Below are 27,437 nucleotides of genomic sequence, written 5' to 3'. Positions count from 1 at the left end.
TCGCTCTGTGGCGTCGCTCTTTCCGACGTTGGTTCCGCATACCCCCCCCCCCTTCGCCAACCGTACCCGTGATTCGGGTAGCCGAGCCTTGCCCGTTTCTCGTACCACGAGTCGTACAGGAAGGCAAACCGGGTAGAACCGGGATAAAATCCACAGGTTCGCAAATCCAAACAAGTCATTTGGTGCTACCACGTTGGCAGCGGTGCACAAAGCACACAGACACCTCGACAATACACATTCGCCGATAACACTTTTGTATGTTGAACTTATTCCACACTGTGCATAGCCAACCACGCTAATGGGAGAAGCGGGGGAAGGGCACCAAACTAAATACAACAAAATGCAGTTCCAAGAAATTACTTTTCAATATAGATTTTAAAATGCATAGCTTATGTCTTCCTTACACTGAAAGAGCATTCCAGACGGCCGTAGCACATCTGAAAGTGCACGATGCAGTGACTGTCTTTGTTGACGAATGTGTTTTGATTTTTAATATTTTTACAAAAAATTGCGACCACCGGACAGGGCGATTTGAAACCACCGGGACCAGGCCATTTGGTAGCGTTCCTAGACCAGGAAGGAATAACGCCTTACCAGGACTACCATCGTGGGGACTCCCTTTCGTTAAAAAGAAAATGGAACAAAAGTGGACAAGAGCGCATTCTATTGTATTCTTGCGTAAGATGGCAACATTGACAGCAGCTAAATGCCAATGTTGAGGTATGCCAACATCACAAGCGGGCATGATCAGGAGAGTTGTGTAGTTGTTCTGTTCCTCCTTTGAAAGAATGCGGTCCAGTGGTTTACTTGGTGGCCCATAGTTTGGGTGGCATGGCCATAATCCCATTCCTGTGGCTTGTCTTTAATTTTGCATTAATGGAGATGTGTGCATCGGCCTGGAGATGTTCTGATGAGGTCGTTGGTGCAGCAGTGTTTGAGGTATTGTCAGAGCCAGCAAGTGCCATGTTTGACTCTCAAATGAGGAGTTTACCCTGGACGACTGCGTTGCTCCACTCCGTTCGCCAACGTTCTTCCGGATCTGGGTGAAACTCTAGGACGGTGACAGCACGATCCGAGTAGGGGGATTCGGATTTGAGTCAGCAGCTAGGCACACCGAGATCATGGCTGACGGGTAGGTGGTTGTCATTGACAAGAAGACACGTAAACTGTCTTGCAGTCTGTAATGTCACTCAACCACGTGCGGTTGGCTGAGCGTGTCGTTTTTGGTGGATGGAGAGAACTCTAGGCCTGCTCTTGGTGTTGTTGATGATGCGCGTTATACAATACACAAAACAAATTAGACAATACTGACTACAATGCAGTATAATTTCACATACAGCTATACATTAACAAATGCAACAGAATAAAATACAAAATGAAACAAAATCTACATTTTCATAAAATTAGTTCTCTCACGCCAAAGATGTGGACGAGTGAGGGTGTAGATTGGTGTCCTGGTGGCTATGGCTCTGGTTTAGCTAGCTAGTTTGGTTGGTCCGAACGTTACAATTTATTACAGGTGGGGCAAGAAATACGTTGCACATCATCAAATAATAGACTTACTTGGACTCCCATAGTTATATTCGACGTTGGGTCACAATGGTTCTTTGTCTCACATTCTGACTGCTAACACTGCATGGCATGCAGAACAGCGTCCCAACAAGTCAGGAGGCCAATGACGCTGCACTGGTGTGAGGCCACACTTACAGACATAAAGAGGCCCGTGAAAGATCTGCAGGAGAATATTACGCTTAGTTTGGAGGTCATAGAAACTGGGGACCACAAAACGGTAACACATGGAGGGCCAAATAAAATAATGTACGAATAATACAGTAGGTTGAAACTTTTTAAATGTAAAAATACTACATATTTACATGGTTCAAACATGCAACGTGAAATCCGAGTATTAAATAAACGAAAACTGCGTCCTCAAACATGTAGAGGCACTTCAACGAACAAGGCGGCAACGTGGCTGTCGTCGTTTTGACTTATTACAACGGCAAAATCATCGGAGACTCAACAGCAAAAACAAAGAAGGCATCGCGGGGTGCAAAACCCAAATGGCAGGCCAAGACGATCCACTAACAACCTACGAACTTGCTTTCAGTGGCAGCAATGCCAGATGAATCAAAAGCTTTCCTTCACATTCCAACAGACACTTGTGTCCAGTTGAATGCCTGTGTGCAGTTGATCGCCCGTGTGCTAGCCCCACGGTGGGTGCTTCCAGGTGGGGGGGGGGGGGTGTGGTAGTTTCGCCTCTCCATCCGGCGCCGAGAAAGGCAGCGCCCTCTCTACAATCAGTCGAACGCACACTACGAAAAAATTGCTGCCTTTTCTTTATACATTTTTTTCATTCGCTTGCTTTAGTTTGTAAAGAATTCAGTAACGAAAACAAACCGAGAGTACGACTGTCGAAAGTTCAGAAGTAACGCAGTGCAGGGATGGATACGGGGGGGGGGGGGGGTTCCTGGTCCACTCATGCCGAGTTCAGCCACACCAACCCGCTTGTGCGGCAGACCTCCTGCTGCACTCCTTCATTTTGAGCGGCGACGGGCAGCCAAAACGGCAAAGACACAGAAATTGCGCCGGTCACAAATCTTCCATCTTGCGCTTCTGTATGTACTTGAGAAGAGAGTCCATCCCCTCCACCGAGCTCCAGATCCTCTGCAGCGCCGCACACTCGCGCTGGTTGGCCGCCTCTAGCTCGGCCGTCAGTCCGCACCGGAGCAGCTTCTTCGTCTCCTCCAACACCTAGTGGACAAGAGACGCGCACGTTCGGCACAAGGCCCCCCCCCCCCATTACCAGGTGGGCACGTGGCTTCCAATCGAAAAAACCAGGCACGCCCCTTTCCCACAACAAGTAGGAGATTTTACTGCAGTCGTACAAATAAACGTTATTTCCCATTCTCTCTCATTTCTCAGAGTTTCTAAACGCGCATTCATTCGAAAAAATTCAAGGTGTTGAAACATTTGTGTTGGTTTCGAGTAGGAGGATACTTTTCTCAAGGCGGAATATGTTTTTTACCCATCTAGCCAACTTCTATACGAGAATAGGGTTTCCCCTTTTTTCTGGAAAACAGCTGTGTTAAGGTGTTAGAACACCAAACTGAAACCTTTTACAAAGAATCATGTCTGCATTAACCACAATACCTGTGGTCAGAATGCAAACAAAAAACATACATGCATATATCATCAGAGTATGTTGTTTTGTTTGAGATGCAATGTTTCCATTTTCGAGGAAACATTGCATCTGAAAACGAATTTCTTTAGAACTGCTTTTTGTGTTTAGTTGGTTGACCTTCCCACGCACCCCCGACTAGCATGGTTGGCTACGTACGATCCAACAGAAGTTCAACATACATAAACATACATACACATACATCTGGTGGAAATAATAATTTACGAGGCGTGGTGACACTCAAGGCACTGGTCGTGACGATCTGCTTTGATCTCGAACGATGAGATGCAAGCACTACGCCGCACTCACTGTCAATTGGCAAGAGGCGAGCTCCTTGACCCGCTCCAGGACTTGCTGGGAGAAGGTGCTGGACCACAACACCTGCGACACCAGACCCATCTCGCACGCTTGTAACGCCGTCAGCTTTCTGCCGCAGAAGAGCACCTCATTGGCCTGTGGGAGTGTTTGTTCACAAGGTGTCGAGAAGAGTTAGCATGCAGAGGGCGGCACAAAAAAACTAACCGTGTTCTAAAGATATAATTAAACTCTACAGTTTGATAATCACAAGTCATGTGAGAAACAAATAAGTCCAATCTTGCAGACACATCTAGACTGTCACAGATTAGCACGGTTGGCTACATACTGTGTGAAAGGAAGTTCAACATAGAAACATACACATGTTTTAAGCATCATTCTGGAGGCAACATATAAAACAAATCTTATTCACTGCGACAAGCATGTATTTTTCGTATTTGTTTTGCTATAAAGAACATTCAAATTCATGTCCACATCCCAGAACACACAACCTCGGTAGGTGCATCTACGAGAGCCACATTATTATATTAATGGTTATGCACCTTGCCATAAAATGCATTCACCCAAAATGGATTTATTATAAGACGACCACTTGAAAAGATTAGACGTCACATTGTTATGGATGGTCAGTGTTTATTAAATCAACTGAATAAAGTTATGTAATGGTTTCATGTAAGGTGTATTTGTTTTTTCGGGGGTTTTTCCTCCCAAGCCATTGGCCTCATGACATGCGACAAAAACATTTCCATTTGGTACTCTCTCGTAAAGAGCGATGTGCTTCCCTGCATCACAAAATGGCCCCAAACGATATCATAGTACTTGTTAAGTAATATCAAAAGGTTTAGTCACACACAGGACACACTTTTTACGTAGCCTGGAAAGAGTGATCATCACAGATCATCACAGATCAATTAAAGTGATTTTTTTTTATTTCAGAATTACAATATGGCAGAGTGATGAAAAGCACATATCATGTGATGACATTTTTGTGCAGTATTTTGAGACAGAGAACATTAATTCAATTGCAACTGCAGCACCCAGGTTAATACTGGGTGGATGAAATCCAGAGTCGAATCTGCAATTGTTGGCTCAATGCATTGATATGGTGTTAGCCCCCCTGATCCACTTCAGGTTTTGCAAGAGGCTTTGCGTGCAAATCAGGGGTGGGTAACCTATGGCCCGTGACTTCACTTTGTACGGATCACAGCCAAACAAAGGCATACCAGTCGGTTCGAAACAACCCCCAAGAAGAAATGTATCCATCATTGCAAACATCTCAGCCGCAATGCTCGAGTACCAGAGGAGGATTATTTTTGGACTTGCAACAACATTGCATTTCTGATGTTAGCATGCTGAAGCACTTCTGTAACAGCAAGGGCCTCCTTATGCTCTGGCAACATGCACGTTATATTTCGTGTTATAATCGGATGACACGTAGGAGATGTGTGTTATTTGGAAACCTGCCAAAGTTCCAGGAAATTACAATGCAAAGTGATACCCCCCTCACACGCGTAGGTTTACTCCAAGGTAATCGACACTCTTACCACAATCATAACACTAATTAATGGAGTAATGCGATGCATTCAACTGCATGGGATTCATCCGGGTTTCCTCCCACATGTCAAACAGTCAACAACGTTGTGCCCGGTTTTCTTACATTGACATGCTAATCTTCTCAATAACACAGCCACCGCTGCGGTGGCCTTCTTACAATGACATGCTAATCTCTCACAATACAATGAACACCACCACAGCTCCGGTGGCGCACGGTTTTCTTACATTGACATGCTAAACTCGCATAAACAGATTGACATGCTAATCTCTCGCAATACAATGGCCGCCTCCGCAGCTACGTATTCGAGGGGTATATCTGGCTCTCAGATCTTACATTTACATGCAAATTCCATCTCTAGCCCCACCCACTTACCCTTGGGTTGCACCCATCTCAAACCTATATAAGTGCTTGCTTCAGCAGCTCTCCTGCTATATTTTTTCCTGCCTCAGCAGTTCTCCTGCTGTATTTTTCACCTGATGACGATTGCTTGTGATGCGATCCAAACGTCGTGATGTTTTATTTTTATATTTACGTGGCTTTACCGAAAGACCCAAAGAGAACAAAACTAATAGTCATTGCAATTTGTAACAAGCGCAGTATTCGCACAATTTCGAAGAGAGAGGGCGACTCAGTGGTACGGGGAACCACAGACAAGTGGGAAAGGCAGCCAGGCGCTGAGTCAGCGCCAAATTTCCTCCCCAAGCTCTGCAGTCCTCTATATATTAAGGTGTTATTGGTCACGAGGGGGCAAAAGACAATCCCATACAAATGGAACAAGTGAAGTACACATGTCCTGTACTATCTTCTGGCCAGCCAGGGTAAGGGACCTCCTCGTGTAGGGAGTTTCACAACATTTGTGCAGTGATCCACACAACCCTCGCCTCCAAAATGCTGGATTACAGGCATGCACCATCACTGCCCGGCCAACTGACCAAACTTCCCAATAAAGCAGGACCCCCATTTGGTCCTCAGATATAGTTTTCCCCGGTGTAAGTGGCGGTACTTACGGCTAGCGTGCCCATGGCTCGAGGGAAAGTGAAGGACGAGCAGCCGTCGGGGGTCTGTCCGGTCTCCGCGTACGGCGTCTGGAACCAGGCCTTGTCGCTGGCCCAAACCAGATCACACAGCGCCAACAAGGCGGCGCCTAGCCCCACCGCGGGGCCGCCGATTGCCGCCACGATCGGCTTCTTGAAATGAATGAACACATTCACAAACTCCCTACCCGCATGCGGGAGGGAGATGGCGTGTGTGAGGGGGTGGCCCTGTCTGGACACGGTGCAAACATTTTTATGACGTAACATCACCTATTTAACAACTTTATGGTACATTTGTAAGGAGGTGGGCTACAGCTAGGGTTGTTATACGATTATAACTTTTTCGATAATCGCTTGCAAAATCGATTAGCAACTCACAAAGAAATAGAATCAACAATCAAAACAGTTACTTACATTTTTGTAACAATCAAAACTACATTTGTTTGCATGGATAACACTGAAAAAAAACCAGACATCGCTCCAAAACTGTTTAACAATAAAACACCAAATATGCACCTTATCTTGCCAGACCTCTAAAGGTAAGCAAGATTGAGCATGGTTATTGCTTAGATGTGACCACCAGGGCTTGCAAGGTGTTGTAGGCCTGAGGCTGAGGTGTCCAGGACATGGCAATGCAAAGTGTTACCGCCTCATATGCGTGGGTTTTCTTCGGGTAATCAACTCTTCCCACATGCCTAACACTAATAGAACAATATGATGGATTCAAATATGTGGGATTTATTTGAGATTCCTCCCACATGCCAAAGATTTAAAGCAATTAACCAAACTTTCCCATAGCAGGACTCTGGGTAAAAGGCATTGCAAGGGTATATAGAGCTTGTTCATTATTATCAGCTCATGAGCAGGGCAGGGTAAAAAAATAAACTATACAAAAACTATCAACTATTTTTATTTTACCAGGTAAGGCCCACTAAGATATATAGCTCTTTTTCATAAGTGACCTGGCCACAAACGAAGTAGTTGATCGTGAAGAAATCTATAGCAGCCAAATATTCTAAACGCATGTTTATAAATGAGGGAAAAATTGGAAGACCTGGAGAAAAATCCACACGACCGTGGGGAGAGAGACACGCAAACTCCAAATATACAACAGGTGTCAGGGTCGGGATCGAACCCACGTGATCCTGTATTCCAGGCGAGGGAGTTCACATCTCGCCACCCTGGCGCCCCCCTGAGATCACTGACCTAATGGCATCCACCATGCGAGAGCTCCCCTCCTCAGGGTTGTCAGCGAGTCCATTGACAAAAGGCAGAAAGTCCAGTCCGCTACAGAACACGTTTCCCACGGCGCCCAGCAGCAGCAGGCGGTTCTCGTCGCACGCGGCGTTACCCATCGCCTTCTGGATCTCCTTCATCACCTGTAGAGGAGAGTTTCGCATTTTGTTCGTGACGGGATATCTCTGCGATTGCAACACTCTGGCGCCCATTCTCAATTATACTTACTTGGTGGAATGTACGCAAAATATGGATGAATTCTCTCTCATCAAACCAGTGCTTTTGTTCATGGTTATTTTAGATCTAAGCAAAATGCCCGAAGTAAAAAATGAAAAAAGGTCTTTTGTACCTTGTCATTTTTTTAAATTGACAGACTTTTGTCATCCACAGTTGGACTAAGGACTCCACAAGAATATCCGTCATGGGGATTGTTTGATCAAACTTAACTGGTTCAGTGAGCGCTGTGGTAGATATCACTCACACGGTTTGTTAGCCAAGGCCAGGAATCAAACTCAGGTTACTGTTTGACGATGCATTATCCCACAGAGTGACGGACGTGATGCAGAGAAGGCTTTTGTGGGCAGGCAAGAGTGCCTCTTACTATCCCTGACTCGCCCCGCACACTACCCATCGTCCCTCAATACTTTCTAACAGAGCCGGAATGAAACCGTTCTCTCTGAAGATCGAAAGAACGGGGCGGAGAGAGGAGGGGGATGACACAAGACGACTGACACACCTAGCATTGGTTTGGCGCAGATCCCTCAAGCTTGCTTACCTTAACGCTGCACGGAGCGTTAAGGTAAGCAAATCGAACCAACGCACACGTTTCACCGAGAGCTACAGTGCACGGCTCACCCCCGGAGAAACGTCCTCACGGTGACCCGAGTTAAGCAGTGGGGTTCTTACCATTGCAGGACTGCCACACGAGACAATCTATAATTAGCCAATTACTTGTATATGCAAGTAATTCCGTCACAGTCTTTTCCATCGTACAGGTCCCATTTTGACCACAACGAACCAGGAACATGACTTATGATACAGGTGACAAAAAAAATGAGACTGAAAATGTTCACCATGTTAATCTGAATAAATGGTGCACTACCTGGCAGGCAAAACACGCTACCGCACCTGCTGAGTAATTCACCAAACCACCCTTATCTGGACCACAGGCATGCACCACCGCATTCGGTACAAATCGCCATTTTTTGAGCCAGCGGGGTAGCCGAGTCTCACCTCCACACTGAGGCTGTTGCCGGCATTCTTGGTCGAGAGCTGAATTTGCGTGTACCCGTCCAGCTTGCGCACCACGATGTTGCGGTAGCGGCACGTCGACTCACTCTGCCGCACGCTGCAGCGCTGCCGCTTGTCGAGCGGTAATCCCTGGGGCTCATCCCCCACAGTCCGCTTTCCATTCCCGGCGCTTCCTCCGACGCCGCTGCCCACGGTGGGGGCGCCGCCGACGGCCGTGGAGCCGACGTGGGCGCCGCTCCCGTATGGCGGCGGGATCCCTTCGGAGGAGACGGCAAGTGCCGGTCACTCGGACCGGTCCGTACACCAGTGGCTTAAGTAACATTGTCTTGCGTCGATGGCGAGCTCTATTTGTTGAATGTTCACGTGTACATTTACAGCCATTTGTCAGTCAGTGGCTGAATGAGGGCCTCCCCAAGCTACGTGGGTCATGGCGGGGGTTATTATCACACTTCACCATGCTGCTCATTGCAGGTTGATGGTTGAGAAAGCATATACGTCACAGAATAATACAGCACAACATTGGATTTTGCTGTACTGCACTGTGCCGACAACGTAACGCCACAGCTGCTTATAACGCCTAAATATAATATCGTCTAAAAATTGCTTACCGTGACAAATTACTTTGCGACAAAGTTCTGCAGATAGACACATTCAACTGGAATTTTCATCTGTACCTACTTTTTATTTTATATAGTCTCTGTTATATGGAAATTAAGTCCGGCAAATATGTAAGGTTTGTTTGTAAATATGCAATTATGTTCATTATGAATCGCAATCCAAACAATACGGTGCATGACTTATTAGGTTACTATTAATGGCTTACTTCGTTTATTGCAGCCATGCGATTACATTAGCCTTATTGTACAAACAAGTACAAATGAAACAATCATATATATGCTAAACCTTAACAATAGCATTCAAACACTTGAGAATGTTGCTCAATTCATACAAACGCTACACAAGGCAAATAATCTAAAAATGTAGCACATTTTCTCTTCATATTATCAAAAATATTTTCTGCTCAAACAGTACAGGGAAATGCCCATATCCTGTTTCCGAGCCTTGTGGATGTTCCACACTCCAGGCGGGGTGAATTAATCTATAGGACAACTCACGGTTGTCTTTTCCACAAAGTGGTTCTCATTTTAACTACGCCAGAGGCAAGAAGGGCCGAGCTTAGCCCTAACCGGCATATTAACTTCCAAATTGTGAGCTGCATGTTCTCAATAATTGCTCAACTGTCTGGATAATTCTGTTCTACAATGCAATGTGGGTATAGTGCCTTATCAGTCACACAATCACAAGTACTTTAGACTAAGCATGCTTTGTCCTCATTACAATGGGTTTAAGTGAAGAAAACGTTGATGTATTTACCCTGAGGTACGGCATTGGAGAGGGATGGGCTGGGTTGGCCAGGAGCCGGGAACACCAGAGGTAGACTGACTTGTGGCTTCAATATGCACGCCTGTGATTCGCTGTCCTGGCCCAAGTGCTCGTCTGATGTCACAAGCACACGTGTCATACAGCAACGCCCATACAACTGCACCACGATGACTACATACTCAACGCATAGATATATTTTTACAGTAAAAAAAGCGAGTCAATGTCAGTATATTGTGTTGATATCAGATAAAGGTGCTGCCCTGAATTGCTTGCTCACACCACCCCTCCACAATGTGACCTGCCGAATGACTGTTGATATGGGGTCACCATTATTATCTTCTACTGGTATTAGTCATTTACTACAACATGAAAGTTAGTGTTTTAAAAACAAACCAACGTCTATTGAACTTGAAGCCAAGTGACATGAATCCAGCGCCTTGCAAACTAACCTTTACTGTCCCCCACCAGCGCAGAAGCTTTGTCGAAGCGGCAAATCTGTTTCGCCATAAGCTGAACTGTGATCCGCCCCGGTGGCCTCATGGCCCTTGAGCCCATCCTGGCCCTCTCTGTAGGACTGCCTCCATTGGGAGTCAGAATGATCTTCTCTCCACGCAGCCGCTCTTCTCCCGGGGCCTGAGCTGCGTTGCCCAATTCGTCCTTGAATATGACGTCGCTGGTGGCATTAATGGTGCCATGCAAACTCGTGATCAAGTTACCGCCTCTCGACTCCAACTTTGGTACAAGAACTTTGATTCCCGTCTGGGAAAGGTCCATTGGACTTCTCCCAATGAAGGAAAACGACGATTTCCGCACTTGCGAGGAAGCCAGACTCTCCTTTTCTGTGATGATGTCTGGAAGGCTTGTACGTTGCAACTGCGGTTGAAGTGGCGACCGCAAAATTAGCTCATTCGCCGCTTCTTGGGCTTTGTTAAAGCTGAACCTCCGACACTCGTCAAACTCTTTGATGTATTCCGTGCAGGTTGTAAGGTGGTGCTCGGGCTCCCAAGTGTCCCCATCGCTGTTAAATCCTCTCCACCGGACCAGATATTCTATACGACCCTTGCGTGTCTTCCGCTTGTCTATTATCTTCTCCACCTAGTAAGGAACGGTAGGCATCATCAATGGGAAGCAAATACATGTATACCCAGGGATAAGTGCGCCATCCGCAATGGCATATAGAAGAGTCATATTTTATAACACATGATGCATGATAATGTGTTAATTATTTTTCATAATAATACAACAGTTTGTCCAAAGTATTACATTGTAAATAAATGTATTGTTGTTTTTAGTAACAGAGGTATGTCAAAGAAGCAGCAGCCATGTACTGAATAATTGGACCATTCATGTTTATTCTTGAAGTTTACATCTGTATATAAAAGAAAATAAATTAAAAAAATTACTTTTCAACAGATTAAGGTATGTAACCGTTTAGTCCCTTATGTTGAAATAGTTTCCAAATTATATTTAGAGAGAGCGGGGATCAGTTTAGATACTACTCGCCACTCATATGAGTTGCGGCTGAGAATCGAACTCCGGTTGCTGGGTTCATAATGCAGTATACTAACCACTGCACCACTCCCTCAAAAACACGTAATCACCATCTACATTACAACTTTTAGCTCATGATACAGGCATAAACAATTTTGTATACGAATCAATGTGGTCAAACACAGACCATGACATATCTATTGGTCTTATGAATTCTACAGCCGTGCTTCTCAACATTTTTCATTACCACGGCCTCCTCCCGGCCGTGATGGCGGGGAGGAGGCCGTGATACACTCACTCATCTTACACTGACTCACTCACTCATCTTACACTGACTCACTCACACATCATACACTGACTCACTCACACATCATACACTGACTCACTCACACAACCACTGACCCATTCACTCATCATACACTGATTCACTCATCATACACTCACTCATCATACACTGATTCACTCATCATACACTCACTCATCATACGCTGACTCACTCACACATCATACACTCACTCACACTACCACTGACTCACACATCATACACTGGGAGTGTCATGCTGCCAGCTATGGCTGCAAGTTTGGTCGTACATGTTATCGTTTATTGTTAAATTTGAATCACAGTTCCTATGATTACTGTTGTTACATTGTTTTTATAGCTTTATTTTGGTGATTTCGAAAACATATGGTTAAGCCATGTTTCTTGCGGAAGTGCGGAGTTGGCCTGATAACTTTAATCTAAATTGTCTTATGGCCTGAAATCAAATATATAGCTATAGATGACCAATGCGAGAAATTATCATGTATTTTGATTATAGTGTGCTGCTACTACTATTGTTACTCCTGCTGTCATGGATTGACTCATGCAGCTAGCGAAGGATGCTAGGTTTAGTAATATGTTATGTATGTCGCTATTGTAAACTTTCAATCACATTTCTTATGATCACTGTTACATTGTTTTTATAGCATTATTTTAGTAATTTCTAGAAAGGTTTAGTTTAGCCCGATTTTTTATGTAGTATAGAGTTATACTTAAAATTTTAATCTATATTGTATTATGATTGTTATTATGATCTAACATCAAAATGGGATTTTTTTGCACATTTTTGTACGCAGCATAAACAAATGGTGCTTTTTCTGGAAGATGTTATTGTTTTTGTCGGGGAAGTTTCAATTTGTGTACAGTAAATTTCAAATGCATCTTGTAATTTTATTGTTTGTGGCGGTTGCACCCGAATCAAGAGCTGCATGGCTCACAGGGCTATACCTAATAAATTAAACTTGAAAACTTGAAACCACGGCACACTTTCGAGCTTGCTCGATGTTCGTGACACAAAATGCAAAATCCCATCGACGCATACAAGACAGAGGTAAATTAAAAGAGCCAATGGTGGGGGCTGATGCCTATTTGCCGTACTGCTATGCAACCAATGGAGAGGGGAGGGCGGAAGGTGGGAAGTGCAGGGGCTGGATCGGCCACTGAACAGCAGAGAGTTCTCGTCTGTCCTAGCTTGTGGACAGCGAGGTTTTCTCTTCTACAATTGCGAAAAGACTGCGGCACACCTGCGACCAGTGTGCCGCGACACACCGGTTGTGAAACATTGTCCTACTGGAGGACCTCTTCTGTTAGACCAGGCTATATCGTAATCATAGGCACCGTAATGGAAATACCTGCGATTTTGGTGGTAGCACGCGAGAAGAAAAATGTTTTTCAATATAAGGACATTACCACCAATATTCATATCATAAACAAAACATGACCCCTATCATCCATATTACCACCATGATAGTAATCTAATGTACATCTCAACATGAGCCTATTATATTACCATCGTAACAATACACAAGATTACATAATATATTTCACTATGGTAAACATCACAACCACATATACTGAACACATGCCTTCAATACGAAAAACCACTATCTACCAAGAAGTTTGTGTTCCGCAAACCATATGACCATCACCCATACCACACAACTACAATATTGTAGCCACCGTCCTAGCAGACCAAAGTGATCATGGACCTCCGAAATCTGCTCTTACAGCATCCCACCATCTGGGTTTTGGTCTTCCTACTAGTCGCCAACCTCTGGGTGCCAATTCAATACCTGTCTCAGTAAGCCACCCATCTCCCTGTTCTGCAATAAAACATACCTTTACAATTCTTTTTTATGATGTTCTAATCATAACTTACAAAAAAAAAAAATCTATTTTTTATTTCAACTTCTAGCTTCCTCCAAATGCCGCTGTATATGGAGGCCTGATGCTTACTTTCTAGTTGTTTTGTTCAAATTCAGCTCTCTGACATGTACAGTAAGAGTAATCACACCTGCCTCAAACACACATACTGACCACTTCACTTGACCTTTCTACTCTTCCAAACTACTGTATGTAGCCCATAAAATAAACCTTGCTTTGCAATAACACGTTTTATGACGTCACAACCACGTTTTAAACGCATTATTACCGTCTACAAGTCATCTACCTCCACAGTATTACTTGCTACTCATCTTCTTCTTCTTCTCTTCTTGTTCGTCCATCAAAGTTGATGATGACCATGGCACGTTTGTCATTTTGTTGGGTTTTGATGAGTGCGCAGATGGCTGAAGAGGCCAATCCGAGCCCGGAATTCCCTGTGGCACACTGGACAGGTCAGGGAGGATGTAGAGCTCTGAGGTGCAGCCACACGTCCTTCCTTGGTAGATTTGCGCTGCTGCCTCTTCAAGATAGCACAGGAGCGTCTCCTACTCTCATAGAGGACTGCACCATCCTGTACTTTTCTTCTCCAGGCAGGTCGGTCCTGTGCTAGGGATTCCCAGCTTTTCAGATCGAATCCAAAGCTCTTCAAGGAAGCTTTAAGGGTGTCTTTGTAGCGCTTTTTGGGGCCACCTTGTGCTCGCTTGCCATTCCTCAGCTCGCCAAAGAAGACTTGTTTTGGAAGTCTCGCGTAGGGCATTCTGGTCACGTGGCCAGTCCATCTAAGCTGTTCCTTCGCAAGCAAGGTGTAGATGCTGGGGATATTTGCCTTGCTGAGGACTTCCATGTCAGGGATTCTGTCTTGCCACTTGATCCTCAGCAGTTTCCTCAGACAGCTCAAGTGGAAATGATTCAATTTCTTGGCATGGCGCTGGTAAACTGTCCAGGCTTCGCACCCATACAGAAGAGTTGGTAAGACAACAGCCCGGTAGACCTTCAGTTTTGTCTCCTGCTTGATGCCAGTCCTTTCCCATACCGAGTCACGTAGACGTCCAAAGGCTGCACTGGCCTTGACAATCCTGATGTTAACTTCATCATCTATGTGCACAGCGCGAGACCAAGGTAAGTAAACTTGTCAACGGCTGAAAGCTTTTGCCCAATCACAAAGATGGTTGGCTCAGTGTAGGGTTTACCAGGAGCAGGTTGGTATAGGACTTCAGTCTTCTTTGTGCTGATTGTTAGGCCGAAGTTGTTGCAGGCTGAGGAGAGGTGGTCCATACTGTCCTGTAGATCTTTATTTGAGTCAGCAGCCAGAGCACAGTCATCAGCAAACAAAAGTTCTCGAACAGTGATTTCCTCCACTCTAGTTTTGGCTTGCATCCTCCGCAGATTGAATAGCCCACCGTCAAAACGGTAGATGAAGTTAATCCCAGTGTTGTGGTTCTGGAATGAGTCTTGCAGCATGGTAGAAAACACCATGCTGAAGAGCGTTGGCGCTAAAACGCAGCCTTGCTTCACCCCGTTTGTGATTGGGAACGGATCAGAGAGTTCTTGCTGGTCTCTGACGCTGGCCATCATGCCATCATGGAGTTTGCGCACGATGATTTTCCATAGGCCCTCCCGGCTGACTGTGTCGAATGCTTTTGTTAGATCCACGAAAGCCATATATAGATCAACATTTTGTTCTTGGCATTTCTCCTGTAACTGCCGGGCAGTAAATACCATGTCAGTGGTTCCGCGGTCTTTTCTGAAACCACACTGACTCTCAGGTAGCAGACCCTGGTCTAGGTGGACAATTAGGCGGTTCAGAAGGATTCTTGCCAAGATTTTGCCAGCGACTGATAGTATGGAGATGCCTCTATGGTTGTCGCAGTCCTGCTGATTGCCTTTCCTTTTATATAGATTGATTATAGTAGTATCCTTGAACTCCTTGGGAACGGCTTCTAATTTCCAGAGACTGGAAGAGGTCGGTCAGTTTCTCGACTAAGCGAGGCCCTCCAGCCTTATAGATTTCTGCTGGAATGGCATCGGACCCTGGAGCTCTGCCTGATGAGAGGAGTGTTATGGCTTTGCTGGTTTCCTCAATAGATGGTAGAACAGCCAGGGACTGATAAAGGCGCATGGGGATCCTCCATAATCATTGCCTTTAACTTTTTTTCTGGCAAGCTCATATTGAGACCCCATTGACCCATCTCATTACCTAGAACTGTCTAAAAGCTACTACAATGCACCTCCGATTAGCACGGTTGGCTACATACGGTGCGAAAAAAGTTCAACATGCGTACATATAAACTGTCTCTCCTTATAGACACACACAAGTGTGCGTTTCAGTATGCTTGTTTTACCTGGGAAAGCTTCACCAATTCTCATTCCCCTTTTTATCGGCAAAGTTTATTGGCAGTAGGTTGGCAGTAGAGGGCGATGATTGCTATGTATAATCTCAATTGAGTAACCTTGGGGTGATTGATCCAATATGGCATATTTAGACCATGATGCTTTTTCTTGCGAGCGAGGTCATGGGATCTTTAAAATCCACTATGATGCAGACGGCGCATATTTATTTTACAATTAATACATCTGCAGTAATAACCAGGGAGGCCACTCTATTCAAACCGTGAACCTCTGCAACACACAGCAAAAGAGCTACCATTAGACTATGTCACCGCTGGGCAATGTCCACGATTGTAAGCCGTCTACTTACCTTTGCTGAAAGATATAGCATCTATAGATTTTACATAGCAGATGAAATTGAGCTAACCTATGTGTTCAAAACAGGCCACAAAAGCCTCAATGCTGCCACTGAAGCTCCAGCAAACTCCAAAGGAAGGGCCAGGCAATGATGGTCAGGTGAGGCTTGGGGAGGGGGGGGTTTAGCAGCAGCTAGTAACTACAGTAGTAACTACTGACTCTATAGTAGTTTCTACTGACTCTATAGTAGCATATACTGACTCTATATTCGTGTAATAAAAGACTCCGTCAGGTACTGCTGGTCTCCGTTGGTCTTTTATTTAGGTTCTTTCTCTGCACCCCGCTGGTCTCCTCCGCAGACCAGTGTCGTCTCACGCGTGCCCCGCACGCGCTCCCTCGTCAGCTCCTCCACTCTTCCTCACACCCCGCTGGTCCTGATTAGGAATCAGCGTCTCCTCTCGCGTGCCGCGCACGCTCCTCCGTTAGCTCCTCCACTCCCGCACTCCGCACACGGCTGGCCGACGGCGTGCGGAGGTCCTTCGGCCACGTGGCCGATGGCGCGGATCTCCTCTCGCTACCCAACGTGGCTCAGCCTCTTAACTTCCCCAACTGACCCCGATCTCTTCTGGGCTCCCACTTATATCCTCTCCCCCCACGTGACCCTGACTCCTCCCCTTCCGGATGGTCAGATCCGGCCTTCCCATACTGCCCTGCTGGCTCCGCCCCCATTCACCTCGCCTCCCATTGGAGCCGAGGTGAACGGTGGCCCCTCCCACACGCCCCGCAGACCAGGCTCCGCCCCCCAAAACCCCGGGCCGTGTGATTGGGCCAGAGCCCAGCAACAACCCCATTTACGCTCGCATTACATTCGTATCTACCAACTCCACAGCAGTATATTCTGCTGTAGTAGTATCTGACTATATAGTAATATCTTCTGACTATAGTAGCTTCTTCTAACTCTATAGTAGTATCAACCAACTCTATAGTAGTGAATACCGACTCTACAGCAGTATCTAAGCACTATAGTAGTATATCCTGAATCTATAGTCGTATATATTGACTCCAAAGAAGTATCAACTGACTATAGCTGTATTTGCTGACTCTATAGCAGTATCTACTGATTTTATAGTCGTATCTACCGACTCTACAGCAGCATCTATAGACTCTATAGTAATATCCACTAACTATAGTAGTAACTAACGCTGTGGGCTCACACGAAATTGATTTTTCCAAGACGGAAGTACTCTGCAAATCTACCGGCTACCTTCAGAGATGTGTTCATGAAGCCATCCAGATATATAAACACAGACACAACTTCAACCGAGAAGATGTATACAAACTGAGCAATCATTGGATGGACGTTATTAACCAGGTAAAGTCTTAACTGACTGTGATGTTTCCATCCTACCTGCCTATGTCAGCTGTTATTTCCGACCGTCTCTCTCTCTTTATGCCTCTCTCTTAGATCTCTCACATGTCCTTTGGATTACTCTCATGCTCACATGTCCTTTGCATTACACTGTCATGCTTACATGTCCTTTGGATTGCACTCTTATGTTCACGTACTTTGGATTGCACTCTCATCTCAATCTCTCATTAACACTGCTGCTGTGCGCATATGCAGGCATGATACTCTTATGCGGTGACGGAAGCTCATTCATGCTAATCTCCCTTCCTAATCCCTCTCTCCCCAATCTCTCCCATTAACACAACTGACGTACTTGGGTCCATGGATTGAATTCCTTTCCAGCTCAGACCCCGCTTGCTTGCCCATCGCCACATATATAACCTTGTTGTAACTGCTCTCTCGCTGGTTCAGCAGTTGCACTGCTGGATTATATTTTCTCCATCTGAGGACGAAACGTCGTGATTTATTTTATTTCATACCTACGTGACTACCAAAAGAACCAAAGAGTACGGATTCCTGCAGTCACAAAAGCTTCAAATCAAGATTGAACTCTATAGCAGTATCTGCTGATTATAGCAGCATCTACTGACTCTACAGTAGTATCAACTGAATCTATAGTCGTATCTGTAGTGACATACAATGTCACTGTGTCGGGACTGTACGAGCGTAGGGACATGTGACGACTACTGTGTTGGCTCGGTATGGGTGCTGTAGGCGGGTGTCACGGGGGCCTTATCAGGCTGTGACACTCTGCGTGAACCCAATAGAACACGTGACCGAATAAAGGAGGGCTAGGGGCCCCAGGGGGGAGCTTGAGGGTCACGTGGTTGGGGACCGTACCTTCCCAAAGGATCGAGAAGGGGGGGCGTGGCCTGGGGCGGAGCCGGCCACGCCAGGGGAGTTATAAGCGGGGTGTGAACAGAGAGCTGGGCTGTTCAACCCCGGGATGAAGACGCCATCAATGATCCTCGAGTCTCCGATCGCCGTTCGTGACCAGGCAGCCCGTCACCTGCCTTGGTCAAGCTGTGTAGTATTCCCCGAGTGTTAGTGAGATTAGGAACGGTGGTCACCACCTTGTGTATATTGTTCACGTTGGTTGTTATGTGTTAATAAATAGTGTTGCCTGCAAGTTGAGTGTGCGCCTCAATTGAACCCACTACATATCTATTGTCGTATCAACCGACTCTATAATGGTATATATCGACTCTATAAGAGGACTAACTTCACAGAGTGTAGTGGTGAGGCCTAGTCCTGTGCAGAGCCTCTGGCCTCGACTAGATTGCCCAGCCGGCCGAAGTGGCACCTTTGCGGGCTGGGCTGCTACCCTCCACACCATCCCCCCCGCCCGCTCTATAGTAATAGTATCTAAGGGCTATAATAATAGTAGTATCTACCAACCCTATCGTAGTCAGTGCACACATTGGGGTGGGGGGGAGAAGAGGACATCACACTTTGAATAATTTACCTCAGCGTCGTGTGTATATTTTTTTGCATTTTTTATGCGAATGAGAATTCCCCCCTCCCCCACCGGCGCGTTGCTAGGGGCAACCACTGGTCAGCGTTTCGCGCATGTGCAGATGCGTGCTCTGGTGCCGCCCTCTGCTTATAAAAGGAATACACTGTTAATTAAACTACTTTCAAGTTGACGGATGTGAAATACGAAGAGTGCTGGTTCATCCCTGGGCTTATCGCGTGGTACTTGGGTACTTTTATAACGTAAACCAAACAGTTTGTGAGTAAAATCCGTCGCAAGTTGCGTCCACACAGACAGACAGACCCACAGACAGATAAACAAAAAAATACTTTTATAGGTAAAGATACATAAGACAGGCGACCACAGATAATGCTCCAACAACCGTACTATAGCTCTCATATCCCATATCAGCAAAGTTTTGCTGAAGATTATTCAACATAGAATGGAAAGCTACGTAGAAAGAACTACTGGATGTTCAAGCAGGCTTCAGGAAAAGAAAAGGAGCAAGGGACAAAATTGCAAACATCAAGACGGATAATGGAAAGATCAAACGAATACCGGCAACAGCTGTACCCTTGCTTCATTGACTACAGCAAAGCTTTTGATTGTGTGGACCATGAACTATGGTGATTACAATGAAGGAAAAGGTAATCCCAATTCATCTTATGTGCCTGTTACGTAATCTATGCCAACCAAAAAGCAACGGTGAGAACAGAGTATCAGGAGACACAAGAATTTGACATTGGGAAAGGAGTAAGAGAGGGCTGTGCGCTTTCTCCTTACATATTAGATTTGTACAGTGAGCGCATTATGCGAGAGGGAGTCCTGGATTTCATCGAAGCAGGCATGAAGATTGAAGGCAGAAGAATAAACAACTTAAGATATGCTGATGATACTATTCTACTTGCAAATAGCCAAGATGAAATGATGACCCTCTTGGTAAGTGTTAAAAAAATATAGTGAGGAGGCTGGAATCTGCCTCAATCTCCAAAAGATTAAGGTGATGGCGACAGAACTAAACTAATTTAGTCTGGAAAATGAACCAATTGAAGTTGAAGAACTTTGTATTCCTGGGCTCCTTGATTGCTGAAGATGGTGAGTGTAGCCACGAGATCAGAAGTCATTTAGTTCTTGGTAGAACAGCCATGTCACAGTTCAATAAAATATGGAGAGAGAAGGGCATTACCATATACACCTAGAAGAGGCTTGTCAAAAAGTTCTGGTATTCTGTTGCCCGATATGGATGCAAGTCATGGACGCCTACATTGAGTGAGTGAAAGAGGATCAGCGCGTTTTAGATGTGGTGCTGGAAAAGAATGCTACGTATACCATGGATAGCCAAGATATCAAGCACGCCCGTGCTGAGAAGGATCAGTCCCACTCTTCCACTCAAGGCCTTATTCGTGAAGCAGAAATGTAGATACTTTGGACACGTTATGAGGACCTCTGTACTAGAGGAATCAGTGTTGCTTGGGAATGGAGACGGTAGCAGGGGCAGAGGTCGACCTCAAGAGGTGGATGGATGACATCAAGAACATCGATAGGCCTCGCACTAATCCAACTACGAGAGACAGCAAGAAACAGGTGTGGATGGCGGAATCTCGTCGTAGATGTCACCAGAGGTCGTACTCGACCTGACGGCACAAGGTGGCAAGATGAGTAAACCCTAGCAATCTTCAGAACATTCTGGAGTAATTATAGCATCCACCGCCCATTAGATGGACAAATGATGGTAGACCTGAATCCCAGATTTACTGCAGGTGTCACGTACAAAAATCCAACTCATTGGAGCACAGCTGCACTTGGTGTACACAAACAGGTACTCACAACTGTGTAAATATAAATTTATATAGAAATTATGTAACAGGACAGCTGGGCAGGGGTCAAGAGAATATGGTAAGTCCACTATTTACATTGGCGACGCACCCCTGGAAAAACGCAACGTAAGACGAAACAAAGTAAATGGAAACCATTGACTTAATGATATAAATTTAGTATAAGTTCCTGGGGGTATTTTTTTGATAAAAATGTGTAATTTTTGTATAAGTACTAAAAAGGTAGCAAAAGATACCATAAAAATGTTATATAACAACTTTAAATATATAAAATAAGTTAATAGAGTCTTCAACAGAGATCGAGGAGAATCCACTTAGAGGCCTGATGTGCGGACTACTTTATCTTAAACAGGTGACGAAATTGGACCTTCGTTATACAGTAGAACCTCAGAGATCAAACGCACCAGAACTCGAACAAATCGGTGTTCGAACGATATTTCTGAACATTTTTTGCCCCAGAAACCGAACGAAATTCGGAGGTCGAACGGGCAATCGCGACTTGAAAGAACCTGTACGGCTGAGACGCGTATGGCCAGCATGCATGACGCTTGCCCAGACAAAGGTTTTACCGTATGGGACTCCTCTTCAAAACAATAACACCACCACCTCTTCCTCACCACCTTCCACTCAAGCCATCAACTCTCCTTACTACAGGTAAAGTGAAGTTCAATGTTCATTTATTTCATTTATTCCATATATTTATTCAATTTATTTATTGTGTTTCTTGTTTTTTTGTATGATTGTATGCATGTAATGACTGTAAACTTCGTGTAAAAATGCTTTATAATGAGAAATGTCTTGTGTCTGGAACCAATTAATGTCATTTACATTAATTCTTATGGGGAAAATTCATTCGGTGTTCGAACAAATCGGTGTTCGGATGGCCTTCTGGAACGAATTAAGTTCGATCTCCGGGGTACCACTGTATTTCCAAGAAACATTCTTTGCAGTCTTGAGAAATGTCCAATATCTTACCCAATTAGATCTTATCAAGAATGACTGGCACATTCCCAGAGCTGTCCAGGACAAACCAAACACTGTATCTGTTACCCAAAAGGGCTATACCGATTTAAGGTAATAACAATTTGGAGTTGTTCATGCACTAGCCGACTTTAGTCTGATGAGAAGACTCCTGAACGGGACACTCAATATTGCCAATTACATTGATAACATGACGTTGTACATACTTGGGAAAAGCAACGAGTATTGTTAGCATATCTACTGAACCATGAGACAACAGAACATCACAGAAAGATTAAATATGTACCAGGTTGAGCACAGGAAAACTGGATTCCTATTGCAGAATCAGGAAGAGGGACGAATCCAACAAATAAAAATGGTTACAACAATCCTGACTGAAGGTTAAAAGGCTATTCATAGGCTTGACAGCGTATAATAGAAAGTTATTCATTTCACAACACTGTATTCTACACCCACTCTCTGGCGTACTGAACAATATTAGTGATACGACTAAAAGCTATAGCTTTGCTTCATAGTCAATAAGATTCCTCCAGTCTACATAAAGGTTCTGAGCTATCACATGGCTCACAAACTTACACCTGTACATATAGTTTACACATACTTGCCAAACGCTAGAATAGCAAGTAGTAACCCAACCATGCACTCAGGGCAATCCCCCCAGTCTTTTGACTACCCTCCGGAGGGCCCTCCTGAGATGTAATTTTGTTGTAAGTGAACAGAACAGGCTCCCTTTTCTGAGAAATGCCAAGAGAGCTGCCATAACACTGACGGACACTCTTGGGGCCATCAACCGCCCAGAGAACACAAAATGCTTTTACCACCTCAAACCGGATACATCTCTAGTGGCAATAGCACTGGGAGGTGTGGATCCGCATCCTTCAGATTTACCAAAGTGAGCTATATGCCTGGGCCGATTGCCTTCTGAATGGAGGCGAGAGTTTCTATGTTGCATATCTGAAGCTTCATGAACACATTCAGACCCTTTGATTTTCGATAATAATGACATACCTGTCTGGGAACAGACTATTGCCTGAAGCTCCAAAAGACTCTCAACTTTCGCCTGCCCAACTGTGTAACCACCACTTCCAACGGAAAAGGACTCACGTGAAACTCCAAACTATAACCCCTCCACAACTCACGTAGTACCCATTTGTCTGAGGTTGACCTTATCCAGATCTTGATTTAAAGCTTTCGTGATTGCAGGGATTCATATTCTTTGGGTCTTTTGGTAAAGTCACATAGATTGGTTCAAAGAAAATAACAAAATACTACGACGTTTGAAATGGGCGTAGCCCAAATGTCAGCAGCCAATGTTAATGCGAGTGATGGACAGCCAACCCGACGGTGGTTGGTTTTCCACCAATCACAGGGCTGCCAGGTGAAAATTAGCATGTTAATCGAGAGATTAGCTCATGATTGTGGAAATCTTTTTAGTGACCCTTGCTATGTATGGCAAGGTGATGGTTTTAATTGGGTCCTTAGATGGTTATTTCCCAACGGTTGGGGTGATAATTTAATCTATCAAAATCATGAGCAAACACAAGATCCAGGTTAGATTTAACACAGTTCGTGAACATAAGGCAGATCTGAAACACGGTAGGATCAATACCTCGGCCAAGGCTAATCATTGTTTTAATGCGATGGGTTCACACGAAATAGATTTCTCTAAGACGAAGGTACTTTGTAAGCCCACTGGCTATCAACAAAGATTCGTTCATGAAGTCATCCATATATATAGACACAGACACAATTTCAACCGAGAAGATGGGTACAAACTGAGCAATCATTGGAAGGATGTTATCAACCAGTTTAAGTCATAACTGGCTTTGATGTTCCCATCCTACCACCTTCCCATGTTAGTTGTGCTTTACGCCCATTTCAAACTTGCGCGTTCACAGGATTCACACCAACACAGCCACTTCGCGCGCCGACTACCCCTTGGACGCGTGCTTTACGATTTGCCATTAACATGCTAATCTCTCATTAACATGCTAATTTTCACCTGGTAGCCCTTTGATTGGTGGAAACCAACCACTGTCGGGTTGGCTGCCCACCACGTGCATTAACATTGGCTGCTGCCATTTGGGCTACGCCCATTTTAAACCCTAATAAATAGTTTGCCTTTGGAAGCTAACCCCCTTTTTCCTGAAGACGACCGCTTGTGTTGCGATCGAAACGTCGTAGTTTTTGTTTTTTGTTATTTTCTTTGAACCTATCTAAGTGACTTTACCGAAAGACCCAAAGAATATATTTTCCAGATCTACCTGAAATAGGACAGCCTTCTATCCAGTAGAATGATTGTTTTCTGCTTATTGGGAGGCTTTTCATCCACCCAGTGAGGTGATCTTGTCGTAGGAGCCAGGTTGTCCCAGGATACCCGTGGCTGGTACCTTTGCTGTGATCGAGAACAATAAGCTCCAAGCTGATACAAGACGTGCTGCAAGCCATTCAATTCATGGCTCCTATTTCTGTGATGACTGAGGGTATTGCGGCAAAACGTTGCTCCTGCGGAGTGATTCAGTTCATCATAAATATGATTTGTGAACAGGGACATTCCCTCAAATGGTTTAAGAGTCAAAGACGTCTTCGAATAAGAAGGCAGGGTCACACTTAACTGCCAAATGGACTGCCTAGCGACCACTGTGCTTGTGGTAGTCTTAGCTGCTAATGACAGTACAACTGTAGAGTAGTGAAATACACGGTGCGCACAGTTAACCGAGGGCAACTAAGGGCAAACAGGCACACGTGAGGTTTGCACGGAAAAAACACCAGTTGTAAGGGGCGAAGCAGGTGCAAACGGGGTCGACCTGTTGTGCACGTTGTGACCAGAGGTGTTGCCAGGGAGAGGGAAGATAAGGGTTGATTGATGTTCCAACAGGATCCAGCCTGGCGAGAGCCTAAAGAGACGCACGAGAGGTCTCAGATAATTAGCAGAGGAATATAAAAGGGCGTATGCATGAGCGGAGCGGGGAGTTGTTGCCGGGGACCAAGAGTGACGACATCTCGTCGCTGCCGCTCCAGTCGTCAACGGGAACTCAACCCTCATGCCGTCGCCGAGCAGGTGTTGCCTGATCCCTACACCCGGGACAGACGGGTGAGTGGGTCTGAGGGAGCGTAGGCGAGGGCAGCGGTGGAGATGTAGAGTTGCTGTGTGCAGAGAAGCTGTGTGCGGAGATGCTGTGTGCGAAGTTGCTGAGAGCAAAGCTGCTGAGCGCAGGATAAGGGAGGCAAAAGGTAGATAAGAGTAGGCAGAAGTTAACCATAAGTGACCGTACAGATAGTTATACGAGTGCCTACAACTGGTGCAAGAATAGGTGAATAAAGTGTAAGCAGGTGACTTGTTACAATGTGTCGGTGTGAGTAATTTTTGAAGACACTACACAACCATGCAGGACAAACCGGCAGCATGGGAGAGGTCCTTAAAGAGTTATTTCTATAGCTCGTTTTCCTTGCTCCCTGTTTTAAATTGTGTAAGATAAACTGAAAGAACATGCCCATTAAGGAAACATAATTTGCTGTCACAGTTACACTTATGGCCAATGTGGGTGCTACTTAACTCCTTCCGCACATACCTAGAGAACTATTCTTTCAGAGAAGGAAACAAGTCCAGAGGTTGTACCATTGTCACATTAACCAACATGCAGAAATCTTGGCCAATGTGACATCCCCGGTCGGAACTATGGTGAATCTCTGAACATGAGCCTCCTGGATGAGGTTTACCTCTCCTCCACTGATGCTTGAAGCCTTCTGCCTGGCTTAGTCCACTCATCCGTTATCATTTTTTCTGAAAGTATATAAGCAGACCCACCTGTCTCCAGTTTGTCTGGCATAGCAACTACTACTAGCACAATATTTCTCGAGATGACTGGCTTAGCACTATGGTCAGTCCAGAGGTTAACTACTACAAGGACACTTTATATTCTCATTGCTGCAACATGTTAAGACTGGTTCCTCGTTGAGAAAACTAAAAAACTCAGGTCATCACTGTCGTGAGATTTACTTGGTCACACACCCCGAAAGAAGCTACATAACTACCACCCGCCACACGACTGCATTGCCACCATATTACTATCGCCACCAACACTACAACTATATTACACCACCCATTCTACCACATTACCACACCCATACCCACATTACTACCTGGACATCTGTGAAACTACTGGCCATCTGTGGAAAAGAGCTGTATAGCTCATCGAATTCCTCCAATATAAATACATATTTTATTCTGACTATCGCCATCTATATCACACCTATTATAGTCCCATTACAATGATTACAACCATCAATATCTTCATTTTTCCCTCACGTCAGCTCAAGAAAAATAATGGGGCCACTACCATCACCACCATATCACAACTACAGTATTTCCTACACAACTATTAGCACCATTAATACCACCCTGTATCACCACATCGATTACAATCACCATCACCTTCATCACCACAATTCGCCACCACAGCCTTAACCATCACCACAACCTCATCACTAATCCACCAGCTCCTCCATCACCGCAGAAATGACCACCACCACAGCCCCATCAATGTAACAATCCTCACCAGAATATTCTGTCACTCACCATCCCCACCACCACTATGAACACCACCATCACCTCTATTTCTCAAAGCTGTCCACACCACCCCCTCCAAACCAATTAGCATAACCATTTCCATCAGAATCGCAACACAATCCCCACGTCCATCACCACAAAGCCATCACTATCACTCCCACCCCCACCACTCAACCATCAGTAACCACAATGCACCACCATTTCCATTACAATTGTCACAACTCCACTACAATTTTCACCAGAAACTGTATCATCACCACAGCCAACAATTTCACTACCACCACCGTCTCCTCGACCAACACCAACAAAGACTATCACCGCCTTTCATCACCGCAGTCCCCGACTCCACCGTGCATCTCAACCACCACCAAACCCACCGCAGTCGTGTGAAGGCATCGGTGGTAACACCAAGCCGAGGCGGACTACGCCTCTCGCGGGAGACAAAGACGCGTGGGAGGACCCTTGCGACTGAGGCGGGGAGAACGATGAGGCAGGCGGAGGAGGAGAGGGAGACGCGGCCACGGTGCCGCCTATCCGGGGCCGCGGCCCTGCCGCGCGGGCGCGAGTGGCCGTTTGTTGCGACGGCCACACGCACACGCGGCGTTGAGCATTCACACACGAGATGCATTGCATAATACAACTACCCAGGATGTATTAATCCTAGACGGATAACGCGAACGGCGCTTACGACTTTATCGATTAAAGTGTAAAGTGGTTAAACAATACAACAGAACTGTTTTTTTTACCTCATAGACTTCCGACGCCATGGTGCTAGCGGAGCGACGATTCACCGCCTACAGCACGCGACCCAAGTTTCCCGCGCCCCCACACCCCCGCC

The 27,437-nt window shown here is 45.4% G+C and overlaps 1 protein-coding gene across 2 annotated transcripts; it reads right to left on the bottom strand.

The window, feature by feature from the left end:
* Positions 1–1,249: 1,249 nt before the first annotated feature.
* LOC144936805 (chromodomain Y-like protein) lies at positions 1,250–27,437 on the bottom strand. 2 transcript variants are annotated; one of them, XM_078863964.1, is made up of 9 exons: positions 27,346–27,418; positions 24,837–24,926; positions 10,402–11,047; positions 9,944–10,066; positions 8,552–8,826; positions 7,289–7,461; positions 6,056–6,266; positions 3,488–3,631; positions 1,250–2,751 (listed from the first exon to the last, which is right to left on the bottom strand). In XM_078863964.1, exons 1-9 carry the CDS (start codon positions 27,364–27,366, stop codon positions 2,590–2,592), a joined length of 1,845 nt encoding a protein of 614 aa, XP_078720090.1. In that variant the 5' UTR covers positions 27,367–27,418; the 3' UTR covers positions 1,250–2,589. The 2 variants fall into 2 exon arrangements, with proteins under 2 accessions (XP_078720090.1, XP_078720091.1); XM_078863965.1 differs by lacking the exon at positions 24,837–24,926 and having other exon boundaries at positions 1,251–2,751; positions 27,346–27,437.

This window comes from Lampetra fluviatilis, chromosome 17 (genome assembly GCF_964198595.1).
Source record: "Lampetra fluviatilis chromosome 17, kcLamFluv1.1, whole genome shotgun sequence".
In the NCBI taxonomy this organism is placed as follows: domain Eukaryota; kingdom Metazoa; phylum Chordata; class Hyperoartia; order Petromyzontiformes; family Petromyzontidae; genus Lampetra; species Lampetra fluviatilis.
This window is presented reverse-complemented; position numbering and strand designations above follow the sequence as displayed.

Bases quoted from the DNA above. Each gene is read 5' to 3' on its own strand.
- LOC144936805 (XM_078863964.1), bottom strand. From the start codon at position 27,366: ATGGCGTCGGAAGTCTATGAG. The intron at 6,267-7,288 runs GTCAGTGATCTC...GCATGCGGGTAG, and splicing joins CGCATGGTGGATGCCATTAG to GGAGTTTGTGAATGTGTTCA. The intron at 2,752-3,487 runs GTGAGTGCGGCG...CTTGTCCACTAG, and splicing joins TCGCCTCTTGCCAATTGACA to GTGTTGGAGGAGACGAAGAA.